At 38.3% G+C, this 26,059-nt stretch overlaps 2 protein-coding genes across 4 annotated transcripts in view; one reads left to right on the top strand and one right to left on the bottom strand.

Annotated features, from left to right (window-relative positions):
- mub (poly(rC)-binding protein mub) overlaps window positions 1–26,059 on the top strand; it is a 123,846-nt gene that overhangs the window by 3,170 nt on the left and 94,617 nt on the right. The window lies entirely within an intron of this gene.
- On the bottom strand, window positions 1,063–26,041 carry LOC105151061 (uncharacterized). Of its 3 annotated transcripts, XM_011064544.2 has the most exons (4): window positions 25,467–26,041; window positions 2,325–2,405; window positions 2,196–2,250; window positions 1,063–2,120 (listed from the first exon to the last, which is right to left on the bottom strand). In XM_011064544.2, exons 2-4 carry the CDS (start codon window positions 2,398–2,400, stop codon window positions 1,922–1,924), a joined length of 330 nt encoding a protein of 109 aa, XP_011062846.1. In that variant the 5' UTR covers window positions 2,401–2,405; window positions 25,467–26,041; the 3' UTR covers window positions 1,063–1,921. The 3 variants fall into 3 exon arrangements, with proteins under 3 accessions (XP_011062846.1, XP_087265418.1, XP_087265419.1); XM_087409292.1 differs by having other exon boundaries at window positions 1,063–2,250; XM_087409293.1 differs by lacking the exon at window positions 25,467–26,041 and having other exon boundaries at window positions 1,063–2,250; window positions 2,325–5,711.

Here is a 26,059-nt window from a genome sequence, read left to right as displayed (position 1 = left end):
TGCAATTTGAAAAAACGTGAACGGGTGTATTGTGGTGTATCATGATGGAATAAAAAGTTGTTTGTTTTATACGACAGAAACAGACACTAAATGAATCTGTCTGAAATTGTAATAGTAGCTGTGCAATCAAATTTGTTTAAAATTATAGCAGTTTGATATTTGTGGCGTCATTTCTGTGTCAAGCCGAGAAATTTTCGAACTATCTTTGTAGAGCGATAATATTAGATATTCCTGGCAAATTGTACGTATATATCCCGTAACGGAATATCGAGAGAATATCAAAAATCCGCTAATCGTTATGCAGGTGATCTCGATACGTCGCCGAAATATATCGTAGCTGTTTGCGCTGCAGACTTCGTATATGCATCCCGAAATGATGGCCGTTCAATATTTTTACGGACGAGTACGAACCACAAGCGAATGATCTTCATCCACCCGGCTACGGGGCTTGACAGTGAATACTCGGTTGAGGGCGATCGGTTCTTTCCACGTGATAGATCAAAACCGAATCCCGCCGAATCGACGGGCGAGAGTCTAAGCGCAGTAAGCACGGATCAGCTAGCACAAAAAGGGGGCATTGCTTCCGGTTCCGTTCGTCGGGTCACTCAAAAAGAATTAACATGCATGCGCTAATTCGTGCACTAAAGGCACTTTATCGTTATCTTACATAATTAAAGGGATGCTTGAAGTCCATCTGGACTTCAGGATCTAATTTTATCAATTAAGTCAATTGCCCTTCGATGAATACGTTGAGTAAAACAGTGCGAATAGCGATAGCAAACACTTCGAACTCTTAACCGCGTTCTGTGCCAGCGTGTCCGTATTCAATTACCATCGAAATCCCTTGTCGTCGGACATTAAAGCCAGGTCTAATCCTATGGAATACGAGGGGGATATGCGAGACAAGGACGTTTCTCGAGTCGGTGTTAAGCTTCACGGGATATCCTCTTTGGGGTAACGGTAATCGATGAAAAAAGCTAAAACGGTAACAATGGTGATGGCACTTGGTATAGGTAAAGGTCGGAACGGTGGATGATTAAGATTTTTTTATAAACGAGGAGAGAAGGTGGAAGAGTACGATTTAATTATTACATTTACATTTTAGAAAAAATATTACTAGCTTCATTTTTTAGAAATCATAAAAAGTACATTCTATAAATTTATAGAAAGCGTATTTTTCTTTCTTTCTTTCTGGTATTGTCAAGTAGGATTGTCGCGGAACATTATGATTTTTCACAGCGTAACAATAATTTCTCTCGTTTATATTTGAAAAAGATGAATTTATGAAATTGAGTGATTTAGAGAAAATTTTATTTCTGATATTTTTAAAGAAATGTCTTTTTTACGATGAGATATTATTAAGATCTCAGACTTTGGGTATCCATTTTGGCATCTATAAATTCTGAATAGATTACACTTAATAAAAATTTCATCGACATGTCATGCATCGTACGCATGAGGTGAAGCGAATAGATCATTGATCCGCCATGTTCCAGAGTCGTCTGGGAATCTTAGAAGCTGGGGGATGAGGTATTCGGACGACGGAAATAGATTCTGGGCACGCGACCGCGAGATAAATATTTCCAGAAACATTATCCTGAAATCTTAAAACTGCATTATCGCTAGTTCGCTTTTTGCAGTAAAAATATTTCATTCTTTCGATAACATTTCCATCCTTTCCATATTTTATTCTATTTTATCGCTTTAAAACTTTTACATGTATAAATATTATTATGCGCAGACACATATTTTCAAATTTATTCACAGCAAATTTCTTTCTAAACCAAAATTGATGGAATTTTTTTTTTGCTCTTCTGTTTCTCTCTTTTTTTTTTGTTTCAACTTTGATGCAAAAAGAGTGCAATAGGAAATGTGCAGGCAACTGTGGTTATTTTCGCCCGGTCGAGACGATACGTGGAAGCTATTGTTCGCGCGATCCTAGTTTGGCAGTGATCCTCGATGTCAGCCAGTCTAATAAAAGCCAGGTCGTGCTTGCGAACGAGTACCAATCGGACTCGATTCCGTGATTCATCCCCGCCGCTGTAATAGCTCCGGTCTGGAAAAAAAGACCTCCATCACCGCTGCCAGTCGTCGCTCTTTCGCGCAAAGTGGACGGTGATCTAAAAATTGCGAGGGAATAAGCGATTCGCGGATAAATATGGAGACAATAGTTATCAATAGCACTTCGTACGTACCGTTGCTTGGTCCGTGCGTAGGGCTTTCGGGACAGTCCGTTCATCTGATGGCGAGCTGCCAAGCAGACACAATCCATACTATAAATACTGCTGCACATCACTGTCCCATCCTGGCGCACTGTAGCTTACCAGTTCGTTCCGTATCGTTCTGTTCCGTACGACTGCTTTCCTTCGGCAACTTTTCGCACGCGAGATTTCGCTCCATGCTTCCTTAATATGATCAAAACGAACACGTTAACACGTTGAAACACTTGACTCATAAGCGTTTTGCTTCAGCTAGAAAAGACCTTGCTTAACAAAAATTGACTACGATTCATCGCTATATAAGAAGATTTTAACAAAAGTATAATAGATTTTAATAAAAATAAAGTTTAACATATAGAAATTTATTGGCAAAGTATTACACAAAATCTCCATTTATATAAAAGCATAGAAGATAAAATAGAAAAAAAATAATTAGCGATTCAAATAATTCTTCACAGTTTTAGATATTGAAATTTAGAATCAATTTTATGAAATTTGTTTAATATAGAGTTCCCATGGAAGACTGGACTCGTTAGTTTTAAATATCATTGGTAAATTATTAAAAAAAATCAATATTAATCAATAAAATTATTGAATGAAACAAGATTCAGACAATTCGTCTGCAACGATCAGTTTACATACGATGATCAAGGAATTTATGTTTGCCGTGAAAAAATTTGTATGCGGCAACGTGTTAATGTAATCATCACGGAAGCTATCAAGCTTCGCGATTATTTTTGAAATGGGGTGGATGTATAAATTCTCGTGTATAATGTATTACGCCGTAGGACTCTAGAGTTAATGGCGGCCGTTTATTCGACTCGCGCCCAGACTGAAAGTGGTCGATATTGGTTTTCAGTGTGCAGAGCAGTCTCTCCGAAGAGACGGGACATTGCGAGCGAAATCAATCGTTTTAATATGACGCAAGTAAAAACATTAGCGGTACATTAAGAGAGAGAAAGAGAGATGGAGGGGAGGGGGAGGAAAAAAAGAGAAAGAGAGAAAATGCGGCGACGGAAAACGGAAGTGGGGTAAAACGGGAATACACAGAAGGGACAAGCGAAGGAGAAGAGAAAAAAAGAGGAGAGCAGAAAAATGGAGAAAGAAAAAGCAGTGGCAGGAGAAACGTTTATTGGACGTTATTAAATATAATGCCGCGAGGCGTGTCCCCCTTCGGGAGAGTTTTCCGATAACTTCGTAATTTGCTAAAAGGATCCCAGCTACGGGACTTTTAAGATGTACCGCTTCCTCCGTGATGTCTCCTTTCGGTCTACTATTTGTTTTCCAACAAGGTTTGTTACCAAGCTCTCTAAACAATGTAACATCATATGTTCTACTTTTTTCCTCTCTGTTTTAAAGAGGAATCATCGAGCGACATAGCGGTTACATTTTTTTTACGATGCACGTTCGTGGCACTAATTTGTTTAGCATATTGACCATATCGGGTTACTTTAACCTTTTCGAGTCTAACGGATTAATACATATCCAGCTGAGACGATCTTACAACAATAGTATAATTCGAATGTATCAATTTTAATGCTATTATCGAATTATACTTTATTCTATCCAATCTGATTTGCCCAATCATACCGTAATCATACCGCTTATCATAATTGATCACGGTTGGGATTCAAATAATTTCTGAGTGAAATATTGATACCACGCTGATAACGTCGTGTGGTTATTAGGTCTTCTCGGATGTTCACATTTAGCGAAAGATAGGTACACATGCAAACGAGCCCCGTTGATGCTCCGACTAAGAGCCATGGCGTGTCATCCTAATGGCAGCGTCGGCGAGTGAAATTTACTTGAAAATCGCGTTAGTCGCGAAGTTTCGGCCGTCTAGTATTTCCGGCGGAGATTATCGCGAAAGGGACTTCTTGCTGCACAACGACGTGCTCTCAAATTGAATTGAGATTACGGCGGCACGCCCTGCTTCATGCACGCGTATCCTCTTCCTTGAGGTGGCATGGCGGTTTCGTACGCGGATGTAATACGGTGAATGCATCTCATCCAACGTCAAGTCCACTGAATACGACTATCGATCTTCGATATGCAGTACCTATCTCGAGTGTGTCATTTCTTTAATTTTCTAGATAAATTATTTCATGTGCGACCATGTTTTCCGTTTCAACTTAATAATAATAATAACGTTTTATTATTATTTTAAAATGTAATAATTCATTATTTAAAATTTAAGCACACATAATTGAATTATTCGTGTTCTATGCATTTTTTTTAAATACTAGGAGAGCACCACAAGTAATTAGTTATAATATTTATACGTAATTTTTTTAATACACAAGCTTATAAATATTTTATAAAATATTAAAGTATATGTAAGAATAATTTAATAATTTTTGTAAAAATAATGAAAATTAAGATATATGAACCCATCATGTGTATAGTGAAGGAAAATTATCGTGTGTGTTATACTAATTACAAAATTTAAATGAGAACATAAATGAAGTAGAGAATATTAAAAAGTAAAGCATCAACAATAATGCTACACATAAGCATATATAATAATAACAATACATTTCATCGATTGCATTTGATATAAACTTTTTAATAATTAATGTTAAACAACCTATCTTTTAAAATCGTAATGTCACAACTAGGAAATGAATGCCTTAAATAAACGATTAATATTATATACAGATAATATTTTTTACAGTAAAATTATTTGTAAATCTTAAGACGCTTATCTCTCGACATCAGATTATTTCGATAAAATGCCTATAAGCATCAATATTATTAAATTGCTTGTCAAGTTATGATATAACTGTTCCTGTTTTGTTAGGATTGCGTTTCAAGACTGAAAATTAAATTCGCGCAGTTTACAGGATTGGATATATATGTCAAATTCACATTGAATTATTTAACTATTATTATTTAAAGATTTAGCTTAATTGTTTATAACATTCATTTCCTTGTTCTTTTTAATAATTATTTTCAATGATGCAGTTTCGCAATTAATTTCTACATTTTTTTTCATACCGCGAAGCAATACAAGCGCTAGCTTTGACAGGGAAGAGTTATGGCTTCATCGTTACAGATAAGTGAACGGTAATTATTCGTCGGAGCGTGTCTTACTCGGGATACGAGGGTAGGTTACAGGTAACGGGACACGTCATAGAACTTCGTGATCCGCCCCGGCTGCATCTAGTAGATCGGTTATCACTTTGGAGGCTTAGCCAAGGATCCGTGCAAATTGAGCGCCATATCCACCCCGTCTTAAGGTACTTCGTGTACCGCCTCTTTGAGATTCTGGAATTTGCGCTCTGCGGGGTGTGAGAGCAAGCGGATAAGTGGATATACCTCGACTTAATCGATTATCCATCCTGCCGTGCGACGAACGCATCCTCCCGAGATATTTGCAACACGTCGATGTGTTTACCTACACAACGTCGTGCTAGATTTAAAATTAGTTAGTTCTCTCTCTCTCTCTCTCTCTCTCTCTCTCTCTCTCTCTCTCCACGACCATCGCGACATGCTAACAGGACCCCGATTTAAACCATCTCCGGCCGCAATGATTAAACACCTCAATTTCCTTCCTTCCGTCCTCTCTTCCTTTTTATTTTTAATCCGCTGTTCTATTTCATCTTGTAGGAAGTCGCAAATTCTAGAGAAGCCTGTATACAGTGCGAATTATTACGATCTAACGTTTAATATATTAAGTCTTCAACCATTTTACGTCTCGTTGAGACATCCGTCGCATCCCCACATCTCGTCTTTAATCGAGAGCCTGTGAAACATTCGCTAAATACGGTAAACGATGTTTAATATAGCCAGGATTTCTTTACATAATCGACGATTTTTTTACTTTTCTCTTATTGAAGAAATTTGTTTAAATTAATTATAATACCAATGAATATCTGAATTCAATTTTTATGCTATTTGCTTTTATTATTTTCGATTACTGTTTAATTTTTATCTCGTGTTGAATTTGCCTTAACGAGAGAGACAGTTCATTTCATCCACGGAGGAAAATTCGACACAGTATCCGAGAATGTGTAGTGAACGCGAAACAATGTACGTCTGCTACAAGTTCGAGGATGCAGGCAAATTCCTCGGCGGCGTTATCATTCTCGCAGCTTTCCTGCTTCCTCCATGGTGACTTTAGTTGAGCAAACGGTGACTTCAAAGAACCCCTTTATTCTGAAGTGTTTCGTTGTAACTCTAAGCGTCACGATATGAAAGAACTGGAAAATTTATTTATTCAAATATTCATCGACTCAGATTACATAATCCATTACACTTTAGGTATTGTATAGAATGGAAAAATAAATTTTATGCCGAACGTTTCAATATTCGTCATATTCTTTTTTACCTAATTTCTTGAGTGATTATATTTCTTCTATTAATATTTCTCTTGTTTGATTGGTATTTTATTTGTCACAAAATAATATCATTACATTTGTTTAGGAGAATAGAAATTTAATTTAACTGGTCTAATCAACTCATATTAAAATTTCTCGGCTGGAAAATAATTTTTTTAGAATGACCCCACTTTCGTCATGTATGCAATGACATAGATATTTATTGGTTGCATCCTCTAATTCGTTACTCGAGCGAAGCTGAATGCACGCGATCGAACGAATGGAGGTTGCGTCTGTATTGTATTATTGTATTATCGTCCACGTGCGACTCTTGGATACCATCGTGCATCGACGAAAATCCGACATTGTTTCCGCGTTATCCGAAGTGCAAGCAGGCTAACTTTGGACTAATAAACTTTGAACCAAGCGCGAAATAGCATGATACACGACAGAGAGTCGCTTGGAATGCAAATTCACGCTCGGGCAACTGGAAGTCGAATGGCGAATGGAAAATTCTAATATAATAGTAACCACTAATCCCGTCAGTAAGTCTGTATTTGTTCAGCTATGTAAGTATTTTACAAGTATGAGCCATTGACGTGTTACAAGTGAAATATTTTTGTAAAGGCCAAATATGAAAAGATAGAACATTAAATTATTATTTAATAAATTATTGTTACATTAAATAAGTATGTATTGTTTAAATGTATAATTCATAGAACGTTTCACTTAAAATTATGTTACTGCAAAAGAAGAATAAGCTAATAGAACCTATACTTTTATATCTTAGTTCTTTAAATTAAAAAATATTTTAGTAATATCAAAATTGTAATTAAGCGTTTTAAGAAAATATTAAAATTATATATATAATATTTTGATATAAATATTAAAAAAAAAAGAGATTTCAAGGTTCATGGCTTCTCCCATAATCTTCCCCATTGAGTGATACACGGACTTCATGTTTATAGGAATGGTCGAAGAGAGAGAAACATTGCAACTGACGCAATATGTTTTTTTAGAATATAATTTCTTTCTTCAGAAATCCTTACGAGCCATGGCATTTTTATAAGGAATCTCTGGATTGAAGATTACGATGTTATCTCTCTTTAATTCAGTCCGGTCCTCCCTTGCCGCCCACGCGATTAATGTTGGATTTCTAGCTCTTCATTACGATACGTTGCCTCGTGGGAATCATTCATGCTTGTTAGGAAAACTAAAGATCACGACATAGTCTGCCATCAGAATTTCTCGTTTACGAAACTCGCATCGCAACACAAAAAAAAAATTGGAAAGGAACGTAAAACAGTTATAGGATCAGTGAGCATCATTTTTTCTCTCCCTCTGTGATATTTGTAACAAGTTAGTGGAAAAATGTCCTCCTAGTGGATTTTTCCGAGAATCTTCTGAAGTTTTTCAAATTCAGCGACTATTCATTTATAGATTTCCCAGCCAATTGAAGAAAATTCAGAATAGTCGGATAACTAGTTTAGCGCATAATTTCCATTGAGGCATACATTTCAGATGACTATAGAAGTATCTTGCTAGAGAGAAAGGTCGCATGGATGTGATTATCGATAAACACGCGTGATTAGAGAACACGGTTAAGCCGATGGTAGCACGCAACCCCGACATTAAACGCCTCAATCGACGGCTCGATGTTCCGTCTAAGAGATCTATTAGTGTCAGTCCCAGTTGGCCGAGACGGTGATCTCTATTTACTGGGGGGTAAATCTTCGAATGGTGATTGGCCGGCGATCGAATTCTTTTTGGCAGGGTGTTCCAAGATCATACGTTCTCCATCTTCTTGCTCGTCTCTCACTCGCACGAGACAACCTCTGATGTGCGCAATGTATTGTACTCGCGCGTTCACTCCTTCGTTCTATCCTCTCTTTCACTTCACACCGATCCTTAACTCTAAAATTAGCTTATCCCTCCGCTGCCTCTTCTCCTTTTCTCTCTCTTTTTTTTTTACATCTTCCTTTCTCTCTTTTTCTCTTTCTCTTTCTGTCCTCCTCCGAGGTGCGCTACGACGTTGTTGTCCCCATCGTCCGACGTTTGTTCCGATCGAACGCTTTTACAGTCTTGTCACGGTCCGTTGAGTAAATTCGAGAAGAGCCTCGATCGTTTCTCTTTCTCCCGGTTTTTCTTTTTTAAACTTTCCGATTCGTCGTCACGTCACGTAAGAAAGCACGGTTAACACGGCAGTGTCGCGAAAGTGAGAAGAAAACGCGACTACAGAATCTGGAGTACTGCCTTACTCGTTGCAGACGTCATAAGGAGACGAGACTCAAGCATCCGGCAGCTTGTTGACCGAGCGTCTTCAAGCTGGAGCTGGCAAAGAGAGCTTTCGGCCTGAGGGGGTGAGTACCGTCGCCATCATTCTTTGTACCACATTGCGTCGCGTCTATTCTCACTATAGTGGACCTCTCTCGCTGCCTTCGAGTTTTCTCCCCGATTGTTCCATTTCTCGCTGTTACATGTATTCGCAATCAATCAGGCGAAGAGTTTAGTAACTGTTGCTAAGTTACTTCAATCGAGTTTCCTTACTTACGTGGACAAGTTGAGACGCCATTAAGAAGAACTAGCTTCGTAAACCTTGAAAAAGTAATACCAAGAACATTCTTTTTTTTTTCTTATTTCTATATGTCTCATTCCTTCAAAAAATGCGATATAATTTGATGTGAGGATCTCGAATGAAATATCCTTTTGTGAAAATTTTTTTACTTTAATTATGTTCATTATTATGAGAATTTGAACAATGAGACTTTGTATTTTGTTAAAAGTTAAATAATAAAGTTATGTTTCGTATTCTCTTTCAGAAATTCGCTCTTTATAATGATTAAATTTAATTCTAAGATGTAAGAATAATTTTTGAGACAACATTTACTTTTTTAATAATATTCCTAACTCCACTATTCTTTTTTTTCTTTTGAGCAATCTTTAAAAAATCTTGAGTCATTCAACAATTTAAATTTGTTAAAATATTTTTCTGTACTTTAAGTTTTTATAAAAACTTATCAGAAAATCACGCATCAAAAATTAATATTACGAATACATACCTATTTATCAACTTGTTTATATAGAATTAAACATTTTCTGCTGTTTTTATTTTTTCTCTCTCGTTAAGCACCATTACAACATCTTTGCATTTTTTCTACAAATATATTCAGAATCACGTCTCACTACAATAAATCGTTCTTGTATGTTCTTGCAACGCCAGTGCTTGCTGTATGATTGATGATAGCTGTCACGTAATTGGCGAAAGGTTTGAGTACTTTTGATGCGATGCTAAGATTCACTTGACATCGCAGAATATCAGACAAATGGATTTTGCGGGCAGACAGGCAAACTGTTGCGACAGACGTTAGGCAGAGCATAACAATGAAGATACACCGTGTTATTATCTCTGTGACGAACAACATTTCGGCCATTTGCCGCGCAGGAGGTGTAATGTTCCTGGCAATGCGATGCGATACAATGTTGTGGCACTTTGATTAGTGGCTCTAACGTGCGTCGGTAAGTGCGCATATGTACGTCGACGACCTGTAGCTGACATATGTTCCCTATTGCATCTATTGGCATCCGTTTGGCCTAAAACACAGCTTGCAGCAATCAAATGAGGGATATCCGTTGTATGAACTGAAGCTATAAGATACAAGAATCGTGAGACTCTTCAATGCTGATCGTACCTGAAATATACGTTTTTTGTTTCTTAATATTATACTTGAAGTTTCTTTATTCTTTATACGGTAAGAGAGAGAGGGTTAAGATGCTATTATGCTTTGTGATTGGCTTATGATATTTTAAGACTATACTTAAGAAGGTCTTAAATATGAAGCCTGCGGCATATGTGATGCTTATTTTCCTGCTGGATTGCTTGCGCTTTGGTAAATTATTGAAAATTCTGCGCTTTTTGTGGTACGATTCTAGTGCTTTACTAAAACGCAAGCAATCCAACAGAGAAACAAGCATCGTATGCCGCAGGCTTAAGATCCGACTATGAATACCGGGTATAATTTCATTATTTATATATTAAAGTTTGTACATTGACAGAATATAAACACGTGTAAAAGGCGACATTGCATATCAGAATGTAATAATTTTTCGATTCGGCAGTTTGGAGATTGAATGGCGCAAATACTGTACGCTTTTTCGCCACACATTAAAATTAATTTGCAAAGTGTAATGCGAATTCATATGCGATCACACTTCCCTCGCGTTTAGATCGTTTCACGTGAATGGCAACGTCATTTTCGCGTAAATATAACCCACCCCCTCTTCTCTTTCCCGATTTTCTCGAAACGAGGTCAAGTCAATACTTGTCATTTAAACAAGCGACGGGGCATTATACCATAAAACGAAAAAATATTAACAGGTAAACGCGCTATGATATTAATGGCGGTTAAATTTATTTAGCGAGTCTCCTCCCGCGACTCCACTTTTTGTTCGAAAAAAAAAAAATTGTAATTTCGAGTACACGATGTAAAGGAGATAGCTCAATCTTTCTGTCTAAGAGTGTTTAATAATGGATTCTATTGCAATGTGATTTCAGAATAAGAAACTTCGTCTTCCAAAAAGTTTTGGATTTTATACATTTATAATTCCGTATAATTATATTGACTGAATTTTGAGCAATCAATATTACCGTGAATAAAACACGGAATAATATGAACTTCCTAAGGCAAGTTGACGTACTGAATAATTTACAGACTATGTATATAGCGATAAATGTCAGATCGTTTGTCATTTTCTGCTTCCGTTACTGATACTCTTTGAAACTGTTGCGTTGATAATGCGCTGGGAGAAAATGGAATGGATTACTGGAAGAAAAAAATGTTACACGCATAACGCCATCTTGAATCTCCATCCAGCAAGCACTGGATTTTTAGCTGAAGAAAAAATAAAAAAAAGAATACAAGAGACGCATACAATCATCAATCTAATCTCGACAGACGAAAAATACATCTTTTGGTCTGATATTTTCTCTTGTGCAAGGCTAACAGGAAAAATATTTAATGTATTCAACACAAAATCCGCAATCGCAATCGGGAGGTGATGAAAGCAATTTTACACTCGCTTTGATGTTAAAACCTGTGATGGATCATGAGAGAGTTGGTCGAAAATTCTAGATGAACCGTGTCTTTTCATGGAGGAGGAACCGAGGGGGTGTATGGCGGCGGAGAGAGGGGAAGATTTCGCATGGACCAGTGAGGGTGAAAAGAGGAGATATACGATGGGGGTGAGGGGGTTACCCAGCAGGCACGACGATGCATTTAATAATTAACTCGTTGGATACGCGAGGATGGATGTCTGACGGGGTTTCGTCAAGAGTGGTCGAGAAGCGCGGCAGGAGGACAAGTTTAGAGGGCGAGAGGGGGTTTGTTGCAGAAGCGGAGGTCGGAGGAGAATGGAGGTTTCAGGGAGGGGAAGGGAGGGGGACGAGTGAATGAAGAGGACGAAGGGGAAAGCGGGAGAGAAGGAGGAAGCGAGAGGGAGATGGGAGACGAGTGACTGCAGACGGAGTGTGAGGGTGGTAGTGGTAGAGTGCTTGGGGTAGGTAGGAAGGTTGGCAGCAGTAGGTAGGAATGGCTCTCGTGGATGCTGCGCAACGATCAATACACCACGTGATGCCACGCGTCACGTCTCTCTCTCTCTCCCCCCTTGCTTTATCTCTCTCCCTCACGCGCGCGAACCCACCCCTATCTCCGCAACCCTCTTCACTCACTTTCTCTCTCCCCTCGCTGTTCTGGCCACCTCATTCGCCGCTTCTCCCTTTCTCTTTCTGGTACAGCGACGGCCTATCGCCGTTTCCTTGACTTCGTGACGTAATGCCGGTCCAGACGATGGGGGTGCGCTCATACATTCTCGCGCACAAGCATATACACATACAGACACGCGCGCAATGCATTTATTTTATTTCTGAAAATACCTCGATTGAAAGATATGTATATATTTCGTATATGTATATATTTTCTCGTTTTAATTGAAATTTCGATCATTGGAACGTTTCTCATAGAAATAAAAATGATATTATCAGTATAGATGACGTTACATTCTTTAAAAATAAATTTATTCTATGATTATATATAGAATTGTCAGCCGACATGTCGAATTATGACATGTGATGTTATTTTTAAAAAGTTTGTGACGTCGAAAATAATGATCGAAATAATCTAGAAGCCAATCTTCATCTTCATCCGTCACATTTCTTGCGATAAATTGATAAATTTAATGAGCGCGGTACTGCTTTTTCCCTCGTCGTCCAGAGTTATGGAGATCAGCGAAATATCTGTAAAGTTTGACGGCTCAGCTTAAGTTTAGCTGATATTTCCTGGTTATTCCATTAGGATTGATGCTCTATCATAATTTTATCAGAGCTCGGAACGATGCAATGGTTTGCGGCGTTTCCCCGAGTTTCGCTGAGTATTTCGAATTTCCCCGACACCCACCTCGATGACTCGCCTAAAGTCCTTTGTGTTTGGCCGCGTACTATGATATCGGGGATGTGATTTATGCCGTTCGAAAGCTTACAGTGGATTTAACAATGTATGGCAACTGGGAACTACGTTTGCGGCAATTGGGTAACGAATTTTGTAAACGAGATTCGTTAGATGTTATTCATCCCGCTGTACGTAGAGCGTGAATTTTAGACAACACGACTAAATAAATAAAGATTTTCAGAAGTTAATTTTTGTTAAATTTCTGCCACAAATTTACGTTCTATGGCCCGTTTTTTCATTATGATTAACTTATGGTTAGGTTAATCTGATATTTTAATCTGATATTTTATCCAATAGGCTTTATCTATAATGATGTCATAGATAAAACCCATTTGAGTGAAACATCAAATTGAGCTTAATAAGTTAACCAGATAATAAAAAACCAGGCCTATGATATGTTTGAAAATAATCACCCGATAAAGTTAAATGTATAATAGAAGTGAGAAGAAACAATTGGACAGTTTAAAATAGTTAAATAATTTACAAGAAGAGTGTTCATGCAGTTTTATTGATTTGAGAAAAGAATCCGTGCGCTTTTAGTTGCAAAATTATTATTGTCTTCGTATTATTACGTTGAATGAGAAAATATGAAGAGAGAATAAGATGTAATGTAACATATAGAGAACAAGAGAATGCAGAAACTAGTTAATTGAATTCACCATAAATTTCAACTCCAAATGCTTTTTCCGAAATTACATCTAATTGCGCCTTGATATTTGTATTCATCTTTCTGGGAGGTGTATACACGCAAACAATCTCGTATAGTATCTCACGAATGCTTTAGAGAAACGGTATTTCTCCGACTTCAAGCTAGAATTTCATGAGAATTATGTTTATGGTGCGCGGTGAAGGCAGTTACACAATTAACGTTGTTTGTTAATTATTTCCTAGCAATAATATCCACTTCTGATAGCAGTTCGTGTACATTCGTGTAATTTTATACATTCGTAATTTTATGCACTCGTGAGAATTGAATATCGAAAATACGCCTATCACGTATCTCGTATCCGATATTTCGAAATTGCGAATTAGATGGGTTCTCCTGTTGTTTTTTTTTTCCTGGCCGTATCGAGACGCGAAAAGTTTTGCCTCGTTGTTACGGAAAATGTTGAACGCGTTTATCGGATGTAATTTGCGCACAGACTTCAGCTTACACCACCCGCGGTGGAACTTGGCCGATAAAATTTAATTTGCGCGACGTACGATGCAGTTTGCATAGGTGCGGCGATATATACGTGCGATATAACAGGCATAAAAATCCTAGGAAGAACTTGGTAAACGTACGGTAAATGTATGAAGAAAAACCCGACACAAACGCCGTGCATCTACGATATTTAATAGCGCGATGAAAAGTAAAATGAAATAGAATTTAAATTACACGTCACGCTTATAATCAACTTTGTAACATTTCCGTTTAATGTTTTATGATTGGTATCGGCGTTTATATTTTATCGTGATTTTCATAGCCTCCAATAAATTCTAGCAGGTTCAGGAACGAAATGAAAAAGTCTACGCTAAACGTTATCAACATCAGTGGAAATTTCACCCTTTGGCGATGCCGATATACATTCCACGTATGTGTGCAAGTGTGAAAAGGGAAGGTATGAGAGGAAAGTAAGGCGGTGGAAAGGATACGTTAGTGTGCCACAGGCTTAAATATTCATTCGAGATCAATCGGTTGGATCTGCAATCTCGGGATGTATCGGGACGATGAAAAATAAACCGTCAAGCGCCTGTCTCGCGTCGCATCGGACTTTTGTCCCTTCCTGTCTCATTCAAAGAGAATTGCATCTTTTGCATCGAGTTTTTCAAACGCTCATCTATTGGATTGTTACTATATTAGTAGTTAGTTTTCATCATTGACTCTCTAATGTAATTTAATATTAATTTCGATTTGATTAACTCTTTATCTTTTTTAGTTTTAAGAATTAGAAGAAGCTGAAGAGTAAGTTGAACGGAGATTAAAGTTAATCCTTATTGGTAGAAACGGGTATAAAATTTGTAGAGTATATCTCATTCTGAAGAGTAAAATCTCACTCTAAAGTTTAGAATAGGGTTGTTTAGCAGCTAGAAATCCTTTAATAAGAGTCTGAGAAAGCTGTTTTTGATTGATCCGCCATGTTTTAATAATACCTGAGAGAAAGAGAGAGAGAGAGAGAGAGAGAGAGAGAGAGAGAGAGAGAGAGAGAGAGAGAGAAATAGATAAGAAAAAAAATAAAACAGAATGAGAAAGAGAAAGAAATAGTAAACGTATATCTTCTCTCGCATCTTCTCTCAATTTTTTATTAAAACTACCCTGCATATACAAAACTGCAGCGGTTCATGTCCAAATTCTTACTGGAAAGTCTCTAGTAACGACTTAAAATTGTCTGTATTTTGATCGCTATTAAAATGCCTTTCAAATAAGCTCCCACTTGACCTCTAAGTGCCACTTAAAATTCTCATCATCCCTCGCACATTGTGGGAGTGGTGATTGATCAGCACCCATGCTAAAAGATAATTTTTTTGAAATATCGGAGCACATATTTCATCGTTCTCTGATATCTTTATTTTTACAACAATTATTACGGTGTTTTCGCATTGTTGGAAAACCCTGTATATCAATATTACTCATTCGTCGTTGAGAACATTTTGAATATTTAATAATAAGCGTTTAATCCTTACGTTTCTACTTATCCAATACGTACAACGTTTTCAATGCTAACACAGGATAGTTTATATTAAGAATTACTTAATACAACTACATTTAGAATGCAAAACAGGGAGTAAAAACGAGGACGGTTAATTGTGTGGAAAATTTTCTGCGATATCGCAAGACACTTCATTGTATGTACTCGTTTCGCACAAGTTTCGACATCCTCCCATTGTTCGCCAAGCTTCGCGCGTGCAAGTTGTCAGGAGCAGCGGTCCCGTATCCTTCAGGCACGTACTTCCGATGGTATTCTGAAAAGGCTGCCATGGCGCGGCTCGCGCAATTTATTCCAAGCTCGCTTTGTGTCAGAGCTGTGAATTCGACTTTGGGCCGAAAGCGCGGGTCCAATTTTCTTGTCTTCAATCGCGCCCGTGCTTGCCGATGACGTGACGACGTGACGCCGGCATATTTTCAATAAACAATGCGCGCGACCTAAAACTGCCAAAACGTCGTCGATCTGGAACATGCCGAGCGATTTGAATTAATCGTTCATTCGACAGGTGTCTTGCTTGATTTAAAAAAAAAAGAAACTTTTATCTATTTACATCAAAATTTTTATATAGATTAATATTTTTATTGTGGTCTAAGCAAACTACATGTAGTAGTTTTTTTTATGTGTGTACTTTTCTTGTAGTTATCTGCACTTTTTCTTTGAAGACCTGAATTACGTACGTTTTGTTTTTAATGCAGGAAACCAAACAGTATTAAATGACACGGACAAAGTTTTGATTTATAAAAGTAGATATAATATATATGATTATATACGCGTTTATCGCGATTTGAAAGTACAATTTTACAAAGTACATAAATAGAAAGTCTAAAAAGATATGTAAAAAAAATAAAACTAATAAATCCTGGAAAAATAAAACGTATATTAAAAGACTGAGAAACTGATGATTTTAAAATAATATTCAGCTATTGAAGAAATTAAAGGGATAGATATAAGCGTACGTCAACATAGTTACAATCTATCCTCTCTGATAAAATAATTTCTTTTTTCATGGAGGAAATTAAATTCTCTCGTTACCCCTTTCTGATTCACCATTTTCGCAGTAAACACAAACGATCGTCCAGGCATGAAAAGACCGAGACGTAGTTCGAGAGTTCGGGGCTTTTCACTTTTTTTTTTTACGAGCGCCATGGACACCGGCCAATCAGTGAGGTGACAATGATTTAGGCGCGCGTTCCTGAATTGTCGCCCGGCAAACACGAGCACGCATACGTGCGTGTGCAATCTTCCGCCTGTGTAAGTGAAGCGGCCTCATGAAACATTCATGCCGATACCGCCCCGTGACACCGCTTAACCCTGGCTCTCCAAAACGCAGTAGTCAAGATAGGCCACGATGTATTTTTGACGTGGCGGTAGTCACGTAATGTATCACCCGGTGACTTTATCGGAAAAGCTTCGGAAAGTCCTAGAATTAAAGTTCCACGTAAAACACACCAATTTACGATAAGATAACTAGATTCCAAAATGAAAATCAATTAGCGAGATGCTTTAACATGAAAACAAAACTCATGTCAAAGATATTGTAGGAATATAATAATAACTGTTCCTTTCAACAATTTATTATCGAAGAAAAATATATTATATAACGTATATAATGTATGTATATATATATATAATATATACCATTCTTTAATATTAAACTGTTGAAAGGAAGAGTCATAATTATATTAATTCCTATAACATCTTTGACATAATTCTTGCTAATTGATTTTAATTTTGGAATCTAGCTATCTTATCTTAAATTGGTGTATTTTACATGGAACTTTAATTCTAGGACATTCCGAGGCGTTTTCGATAAAGTATAATTTCACCGGATGACTATACGTGACTATAAACGCTATGTAAGTCTACGCTGTATTTTTAATTATATGTATATATATATATATATATATATACGTGAAATTTATCGGGCGAAATTTTCGTTGGTTTGCATGAAAGCGAGACATAATTTTCTGTTCATAACGCAACTATACTATACGTGACGAAGGGAGTCAGCTGTGTCGAAGTTATTAATCCTGCTAACAGGAGGTAAAGTGTACTTTGTACGCTCGCTTTGCCTGCCACCCCGTGTTTAACTTCCCCGTTCAAAAGCACCAAACCATAACACGACGATATATTCGCGCGTAACGTCACAGTTTGAAAGCCCCTCGAACTTTCGTTTTCCCATGTCCGAAGTTCGGCGACCGATGCCGATACGCTGACCAAGCTGCAATGCTTCTTGGAAGTTTCTATGAAAGATATTAACTTAACGCGAGAGTCGTCCAGAAAGCTAGGACGATTCTCATCTCTTTCGAGGTTTATTACATAAAACTTCAAATATATCACACGTTGCTGTATAATCCTTGCCTATCCTGAGCTGTCTAAACTTATCTCTCAACATGGTTTCCTTCTAATTCTATAATCGCATGAGATACACGAGAGCCTTACACGTATCGTATCAAAGTCTTATCTGCAGTCCGAGCGTAAGAGGGATCGGGATAAAACTAGAAAGCAACCTACGGAAAAAAAGGAGTAGGTCAGTTTAATAATAAACATCTATAATAGCGGTTTCATCATCATCTCTTCGATCAAGCATAAGTAAAGGTTATTCGACCATTAAAATACACACTAATTTCGAGTGATGCGATCTCCTATAATGGAGAGAAAAATATGATCCCGATAATGGCTTAATCCCATTCGATTATGGCGGAGATCCCGCAGAGGAATATGCACCTTGGGGAGTCGATACGATGAACGTATAAGTTACTTCCTCCTTTTCTCTCTCTCTCTCTCTCTCTCTTCCTCTCTCTTCCTTCTGCCTCTTTTCCTCGCAGAAATGAGAAGACATCATAAATATGATAATAGGTGGTTTAGGAACGGCGTGTTCGGCATACCGATAAATTTCCTATCCGCTTTCGTCGTCCCACTATCTTACCCGAGTGAAATAAGAAGCAAGGCCTAACCTCGCGTTGTCGACAAACATTTAAATTTGAGGATGATACGTGACACAATTAAAAGCTTCAGAGAGATTGCCCTTCAGAGAGACGCCCTATTCACACTTCTCCGCGCCCTTGTACGTGCAACGATGCAGCCACAGCAATAAAACTTGTCCCGTCTACTATCTAAGAACAGGCTCATACAGACATCATTTTCTCGCCTCTTTTCCTTGTGGCGTAAAAGCAACGTCTTCGCAAAGACGCAATTCCCTGTCTCCGTAAACAACACGATTACGTGAAGCTGTCCCTCTTCCGCGATTCCACAACATGAGCTTTCGGATAATAACAGATTTATATTATTTTAGTCACACTTGTTCCCATTCACGTGAATTATTATCGAAATTTTTCGTTTTTTTCAGAGACGATGGACGTAACTCGTGATTTACGTTAATTATACTTTTCCTTTGTCGCTACTGTACATTTTTTTCGTTTTTTGATGGACTACAAAAATAAAATAAAAGGCCCATTTTATACGTAGGCCCAGGTTTTACAAGCCTAAAAAACGAGATCCGACGGGAGTGTTAAGAATATTTCATTAAAATTAATGAAACGCCGTCGACGTCATACACATGAGGGGAGACCAGAGCCATAATTGGAGAGGTCTCGACTATGGCAGCTGCACAACCCTTTGTGCCGCGCACCTACCCTCTTCGGCTGCTGCAGCCCTCGTTGGAGCATATCACCCTGTTTCTCTGTGTCACCTTTCGTGAACTTTCTCTCTCTTTCATTCTCTCTCTCTCTCTCTCTCTCTCTCTCTCTCTCTCTCTTTCTGTACCTGTTTTATTATTTTTAGAAAAAAATACTTTCATCGTGAGTTTCAGCTTACATGCAAGGATGCAACATCCATTGCAATTGTCATGTTTCAACATGGAGTTGTTTACGCAGCCGTTGTATTCGCATCCCACATAACGCTAAATGTAGTCGCTTATTCTTCAGCATATGATAACATTCGAACGTCATATTCATGTTGAGCAAATGAAACTCGGAATCAAACAGCATTTAGCTAAATACGAAGGAACGATATTTAAACGTTATACATACGAACAATAAATCGCAAATATTATATAGGAAAATATTGAAACGTTGTAACTGAAAATCAGTACTGACTGCAGATTGTCTATATTTTTCTCATTCTTGCACAATACATATTTCATCTTACAAAATAGTAACTTTTTATTCAAAACTTGTGCAGAGAGAGAGAGAGAGAGAGAGAGAGAGAGAGAGAGAGAGAGAGAGAGAGAGAGAGAGAGAGAGCGAGCACTTGAATCTACTTCAGTGCTTAAAACGCATTTTTCTCTAACCTACACTACGTGTGCGGAACGCCGGCATTCGAAAAAGATTTATTCCCAATAATGACGTTCGCGGATCCCTTCGCACGCGGTCCGAGACCTGACCCTTTAAGCCAGACAGGCTTTTCTATGGCCTCCACCTGCATGGCTGTATTGTAAGTCCTCCCTCGCTTCTCTCTCTCTCTCTCTCTCTCTCTCTCACACTCTCAAAAGAGTTTTTTGCACACCCACACGCTTGAACGATTACTCGTACACTCGGGCGAGTTTGCTCGCTCGATACACGTGTGCATACGTGAACGCGATATCCCATATCGTACTGCACAGAAACTCTCCCTATCGAGGGAGAGAGAAAGGGAGAGAAAGAGAGAGAGAGAGAGAGAGAGAGAGAGAGAGAGAGAAAGAGAGATAAAGAGAGGAGAGAAAGAGAGGAGAGCTTTCAAAGCTCTCGCGCCTCTCGCCCAGACTGTCATTTCGATCCTGACTGAAACAGTCCCAGCGGTTCTCAGTCGGAAAAATCCTCGTAATGAAAGGTGGGATGAAACCTTGCCGGGTTTGCTGAGATTCGGTGATTGACAGCATCCGCGTAGATAACGAGCAACGCGCTTTGTAGACAATCTATTGTATCACGCATACTTTCTCTATATATAGATACTTTCATGCTTAAATATATGAAACAATGGAATATATCAAATTCGCTCTCTCTCTCTCTCTCTCGCTCTCTTTATTTATATTTCCAAGAAATTTTGAATTGCTACGATCTTACTTTAGAAGATTGAATTACTCCCTCTAATCATCAGCAACTTCATCCTTTCTATCGAGAATTCGCAGTACCGTGCCATGCCTGCGCTATTTCAACCGGAGATAGCAATAATTCTTCGTGTATCCTTTAAGTTACTTCTCTTCAGTAAATCATGGCTTTGGCTGTAATACGAAGAGAATTTCAGTTCACTGTCAAAAGCATATAATTTGGAGTCGTAATAAATATCGTTTACGATAAACTCCGTTCATTTTATCCTAATTGAAAAAAATAAGTATAAAAATCTCGAATACTTTCTGTCACAGTTTAGATAAAAAATAAAGTAGGGGGTTAGACAATCGCAGTTTTTGACAAAATGAATCTTCTTTTAACGAGCACCCGGTATACCCGCAGCGTATATGCAGCGAGTGGGCCCGTTGTAACGCTTCAGCTGATTCCTCTGCCCTCTCGCACCCCTTTCTCGTCCCCCTGTGCCACCGCGGAGAGCGAGGAGGACGAGAGGGCGCGCAGACACCCCACCTGACCCCCTCGTCTCGTTCGTCCCCCTTTCGCCGCCCTCTCTCTCTCTCTCTCTCTCTCTCTCTCTCTCTCTCTCTCTCTCTCTGTCTCTCTCTCTCTCGCCCACGCCATGATCAATATTACGCCCCAGAGCTACGGCATCCAAACCGACCTCGAGACAGACTTCTTCTTCTTGCTCAAAGCATCCCTGAGCGGTGTGGTGGTGCAACTTCCGTCTCGAAACTTTTCCAGTACGCAAAACCGGAAACCAGAACGAGAAATTAAAAGCCGGGAGGAGCATCGGCCGTGTCTGGATCACGCCGAGGAGTCCCGCTGCGAAGTTTCTCTTGCCCTCTCACCCTGCCGGAAGGGGCCGGAATGGAGTCGATAATAGTCCCGGTAATTGCGTTGCTCGCTTGGGCTGTCATACGAAATCGCCGAGATTGATTTCGTGGGTTCGACAAGTGCCGTGGTCAGATCCGATCAAGGTTTTGCCGATTATGAGCAAGCAAATATTCCCTTCGCTACGAATCTGCTTTTCCAATCATTGTATTTCGAATAGCCTTTATAAATTTTTGTGAGGAAGTCAAGCATTTTTTAAGTAGGAAAGTTTACAAATTTTATAAGTAGAAAAGATGGTTCTTTATTTGTAGTAAAAATAAAAGTTTTTTATATTTGCAAATTATAAAATGCATCATAACATTCTTAACGCGTCTTTTGAATCTTCTTTTAACGAGCAATCTAAAGTTGATATTCATAGTCGGATCTTATTTCAAGACCGTCTTATCTTGTCAATCAAGTAATGCCTCAATATGTTAATACGGCTCCGATTAGTTTATGACATTTTAAGCGTAAATTACTGCACTTAGGATCTTAAATATAAGAACAGACTATGAATATCGGTCTGAATGGCAGTTTCTTTATGTGAGAAATTGTAACTCAACTGTTAATGTTGTCGCGCTGAGATTGTGACGTGAAAATCCCATTGAATAGATATGTATAATAAACACATACACATCTGTAAGCCAACGTGCTCCAAGTGTTCAAACTACCATTTGACCGTACTAGATCATTTCGCATAAAGCTCATGTCGTACCCGAGACCAAAGCTATCAGTTTGATCCGTAGAATCTTCTCAGAAATACGGCGGTGGATAATTCATTTGTAAAGGCCAACTAGCAACCAGCTGGCGGTTTCAATCAACCAGGTTGAGAACCACCGGAGACAGATTCCCATCTGCTCTTGCGGGTGGGATATATTTGTACAAGTAGTAATATGGTGGTTTGATCAGACGGGAGTGCGAGTAGGACGGGCAAGAGATAGAGTTCGAAGGAGAAAGAAAGAGAGAAAGAGGAAGAGAGTGAGAGAGAGGGGGGGGAGAGAGAGGGAGAGAGAGATAAGCACATTATTTCATGTGGCATCCCCGTCCTGTAACCTTCTGGGCGGACTGTACAGCGGCTAGGTCAGGGACTGTACGTCTGCCTCTCCAATCTGCAAGCTATTGTAACACTCCTCCGCATCTCTGCCCCTCTCGCATCTTCCCTTCGGTTCCCTTTTCTGCCGTCACCGCCGTCGTCGTTGTCGTCCCCGTCGTTTTCTCGACCGTTCTTCCTGCTTCTCTCCTTTCGCCTCTTTCTTCTGCTCGAAACGCGTCTTCGCTAACCCTACCTACGAGCTTTTACTTTTACTATCTCTCTCGTTGTCCTCATGGTATTGTCCTTCAGGACTTAGACGACACGGTGCCGCTTGTTCTTCGTCCCCTCGTGACGTTACGCGGTGTCAATGTGAAAATCATTTGCCTCTTTTCTCGAGGAAGAATTGTAAAGCAATGTCAAGAATGAGAGAGAAAGAGAGAGAGAGGGGAAGGGAGATAATGTAGAAGCGGATCTCGTGGAATGCGCGGCAACGATATTGTTACGATTGCGGTTGTTAATATCGTAATTGCATGACTGCGGTGACCACAAACGAGGTCAATGGAGAGATTAAACGTTAAAATGTATGTTATATCATTGTGAAAGTTTAATCAGACATACGTATTATTATAGCTTTCATCAGGTCTCAACGTGCGAAGTTCTGTAAATATGACAGAATAATAACTCGTAAATAAGAGAGTTGAGTTTAGAGAAAAGTTTAATTTGTATCTGTCTAAATAATGTAATTTTACTGTAATTCTATGTATGTCACAATTAAATTACAATCAAGATTTCTATAGCCATTCTTATATATATATATATATATATATATATATATATATATATATATATATATATATATATATATATATATATATAGAACAATTATGAAGAAGAAAAAAGAAATTATATTTAATTCAACAAAATTAATACTATATGTACCTTTTAATTCAATTATTAATTCCACTAAAAGACATATGATACTTCATTTGTAATTCAACATTGTTAATTCAATTTCTTTCTACTTTTATTACATATAAGTATAAGATGTAAGCACGTTTTCGTAATGTCTTCCGAAAAAAATTGAATTATTTCGAACTATATTCGCGATTTACTTAAAGCTTTAATAAAGGTTTATTTCTTAATCGTTTCATTATTTTGTCGCTTGATAGTTTGCGTCTTTCAGGGATAAAAAAAATCATTTTAATATTGTTATTTTAGGCACCATAAAATGGTTATTCGGACGCCAAGGAAATATTATAGGTACATCGGCTTTTCAAGTCATAGAAGAATTACGTCCGCGGGATATTTGCTTTCGCAACTCTTCGTCGCGATCTTTAACGTGTTGAAAGTTTCGAGAGTGATAAATATTCATTTTTTCGCGAAATAATCTGGACGTTTATAAAGATGTTGAAAACGATTTACGAGTGTTTGGTTCGCTCGCCACATCGCAAGAGGATCGTAATAATTTACCTGGTTGGGTAATTCCTCGACTATCCATTTTCACGATATCCATTTTGTAACGTCGAATTTTCGCGAAATTTACTCGCGATTACGGGGCAACGTCGGGTTAACCAATTTCGCGATATAATCTGCGAAATATGCGCAATCTCACTCGCAAAAGAGAGAAAGAGAGAGGGAGATAACTTCTCCCTTCCGTAGATCTTGGTAACTTGATGAAATCTTTATTAACCGCGGGCTTAAAGTCGCCAGACACGGAAGACCGTAAGATGTCTGGAACGGAGGAAATCGGTCGATATCAGCGATATTTTTCGCCTAGCTTTTAACTTTAATGCATATCCATCAAAAAACTTATTTACAATCATTCGTATGTGAAAAATGTTTGTCCAACAATTTATATCCAGCATGTTGCGAATATTTATTTATTGAAAAACGTGAATCTTTATCCCTTCGGAAAATATACTACAATTACGTTTAACATTTAAATGTCACAGTTGATTAAATCATCAGTTTATGATTAGATTTAATCGTGAAAAATTTATGATAAATCTTTCGAATGTGTAATGAATCCAGTTTCAATCCAAAACGACAGTTTCAAAATTATATTATCTACGTATAGAGAACGTCATCATCATTTGATACAAAAATGATATAATAGCTAAATCTTTTCTTTTGTGTTTACAGAAGAAATTTCTTAAATATGTTGTTCGTATATTCATCGTTTGTATTCTTCTGAGAGCGAGAAAAAAACATACAGAAATATTAATCAATAACAGAAGTAATCTTGTTTTTTGTCGAAGTGCACTTTAATGCTTAAGCATTTTTCAATATGAATTTATATCGAATTTAGAAAATTGCACGAAATCTTTTACAATCTTAAAACGCAATTATGAACAGAACTAGAGTAATAATATCACATATTAAACTGACAAGCAATTATAATATGAAAATATTTATGACAAACTTTTAACTATATTATTTTACAACATTACAAAATTATGTCGATCAATTTGAAAATACAGTTGAAAAATGATATAGTTGACATTTTATATTTTATTAAAATCAAATTGCATGCCAGTTTTGATCAAAAAGAAAGAAAATATGACGATAAATATGATTCACATATACTTCCCAATCACTTATAGAGAACTCAGATCCTTTCTCGTTTAGAACTTTGTCGCGTATGGCCTTCGAGAAGGTCTTCCGCTCTTTTCTCGAAAACGCGATTCTCGCAACCGATTTATCGGTCTTCTTCCGATGGAGGTGGTCGTCGCGCTTTTAGCGAAATAGCGGCGGCTGCTCGCGAAATCGGATATAGAGAAGGTTACGTACTCGCTGTGCACTCAAGAAAATGTTTGTCGCATGAGGAAGATATCGGCAGGTTTTCCGTCACATAAATCCACTTTGGTACAGTCGCGTGTCGCAAAGGCGGAGGCGACGGCGGCGATGGCGGCGCGGGCGATTGGCACGACGGGAAAGAGGAAAGACGTCATCCGCTCCGAACTGGATAATGCATAAGTGACGGCAGCGCGGCGCGTTGTGGGAATCATATCTCGAATTATGAATAAAATAGCGGCCGTCCGAATGTATGTGTGTGTCTACGTGTGTGTGTGTGAGGCGAGTATCGACCGTGCCGATACTACAGTCGCACGGAGCAGTACGTGAGAGAACCGCGTGTGTATATCCGCACGAACGAGTGCGCGCGTGTGTGTCCGTGTGCGCGACGTTGATTAATCCCGCAATTGCATCTCGGCTTGGACGATCGAAGTTGCCAAAGTTCCGTGCGGTATGCCGGATTTCGATGAATGTGGAAATGCGCGCGGGATGTTGCAAACGATGCGTTCGGAGCGAATCAAACTTCCTCCCCGTTGTAACCGTTAGATACATAGAGTTTGCGTTACGATATTTAAGAGCCGAAAGAGAGT

The sequence above is a fragment of the Acromyrmex echinatior genome, chromosome 9 (genome assembly GCF_024713525.1).
Source record: "Acromyrmex echinatior isolate Ae372 chromosome 9, ASM2471352v2, whole genome shotgun sequence".
Taxonomy (NCBI): domain Eukaryota; kingdom Metazoa; phylum Arthropoda; class Insecta; order Hymenoptera; family Formicidae; genus Acromyrmex; species Acromyrmex echinatior.
Note: the sequence above shows the minus strand (reverse complement) of the source record. Positions and strands in the feature narration are given on the sequence as shown.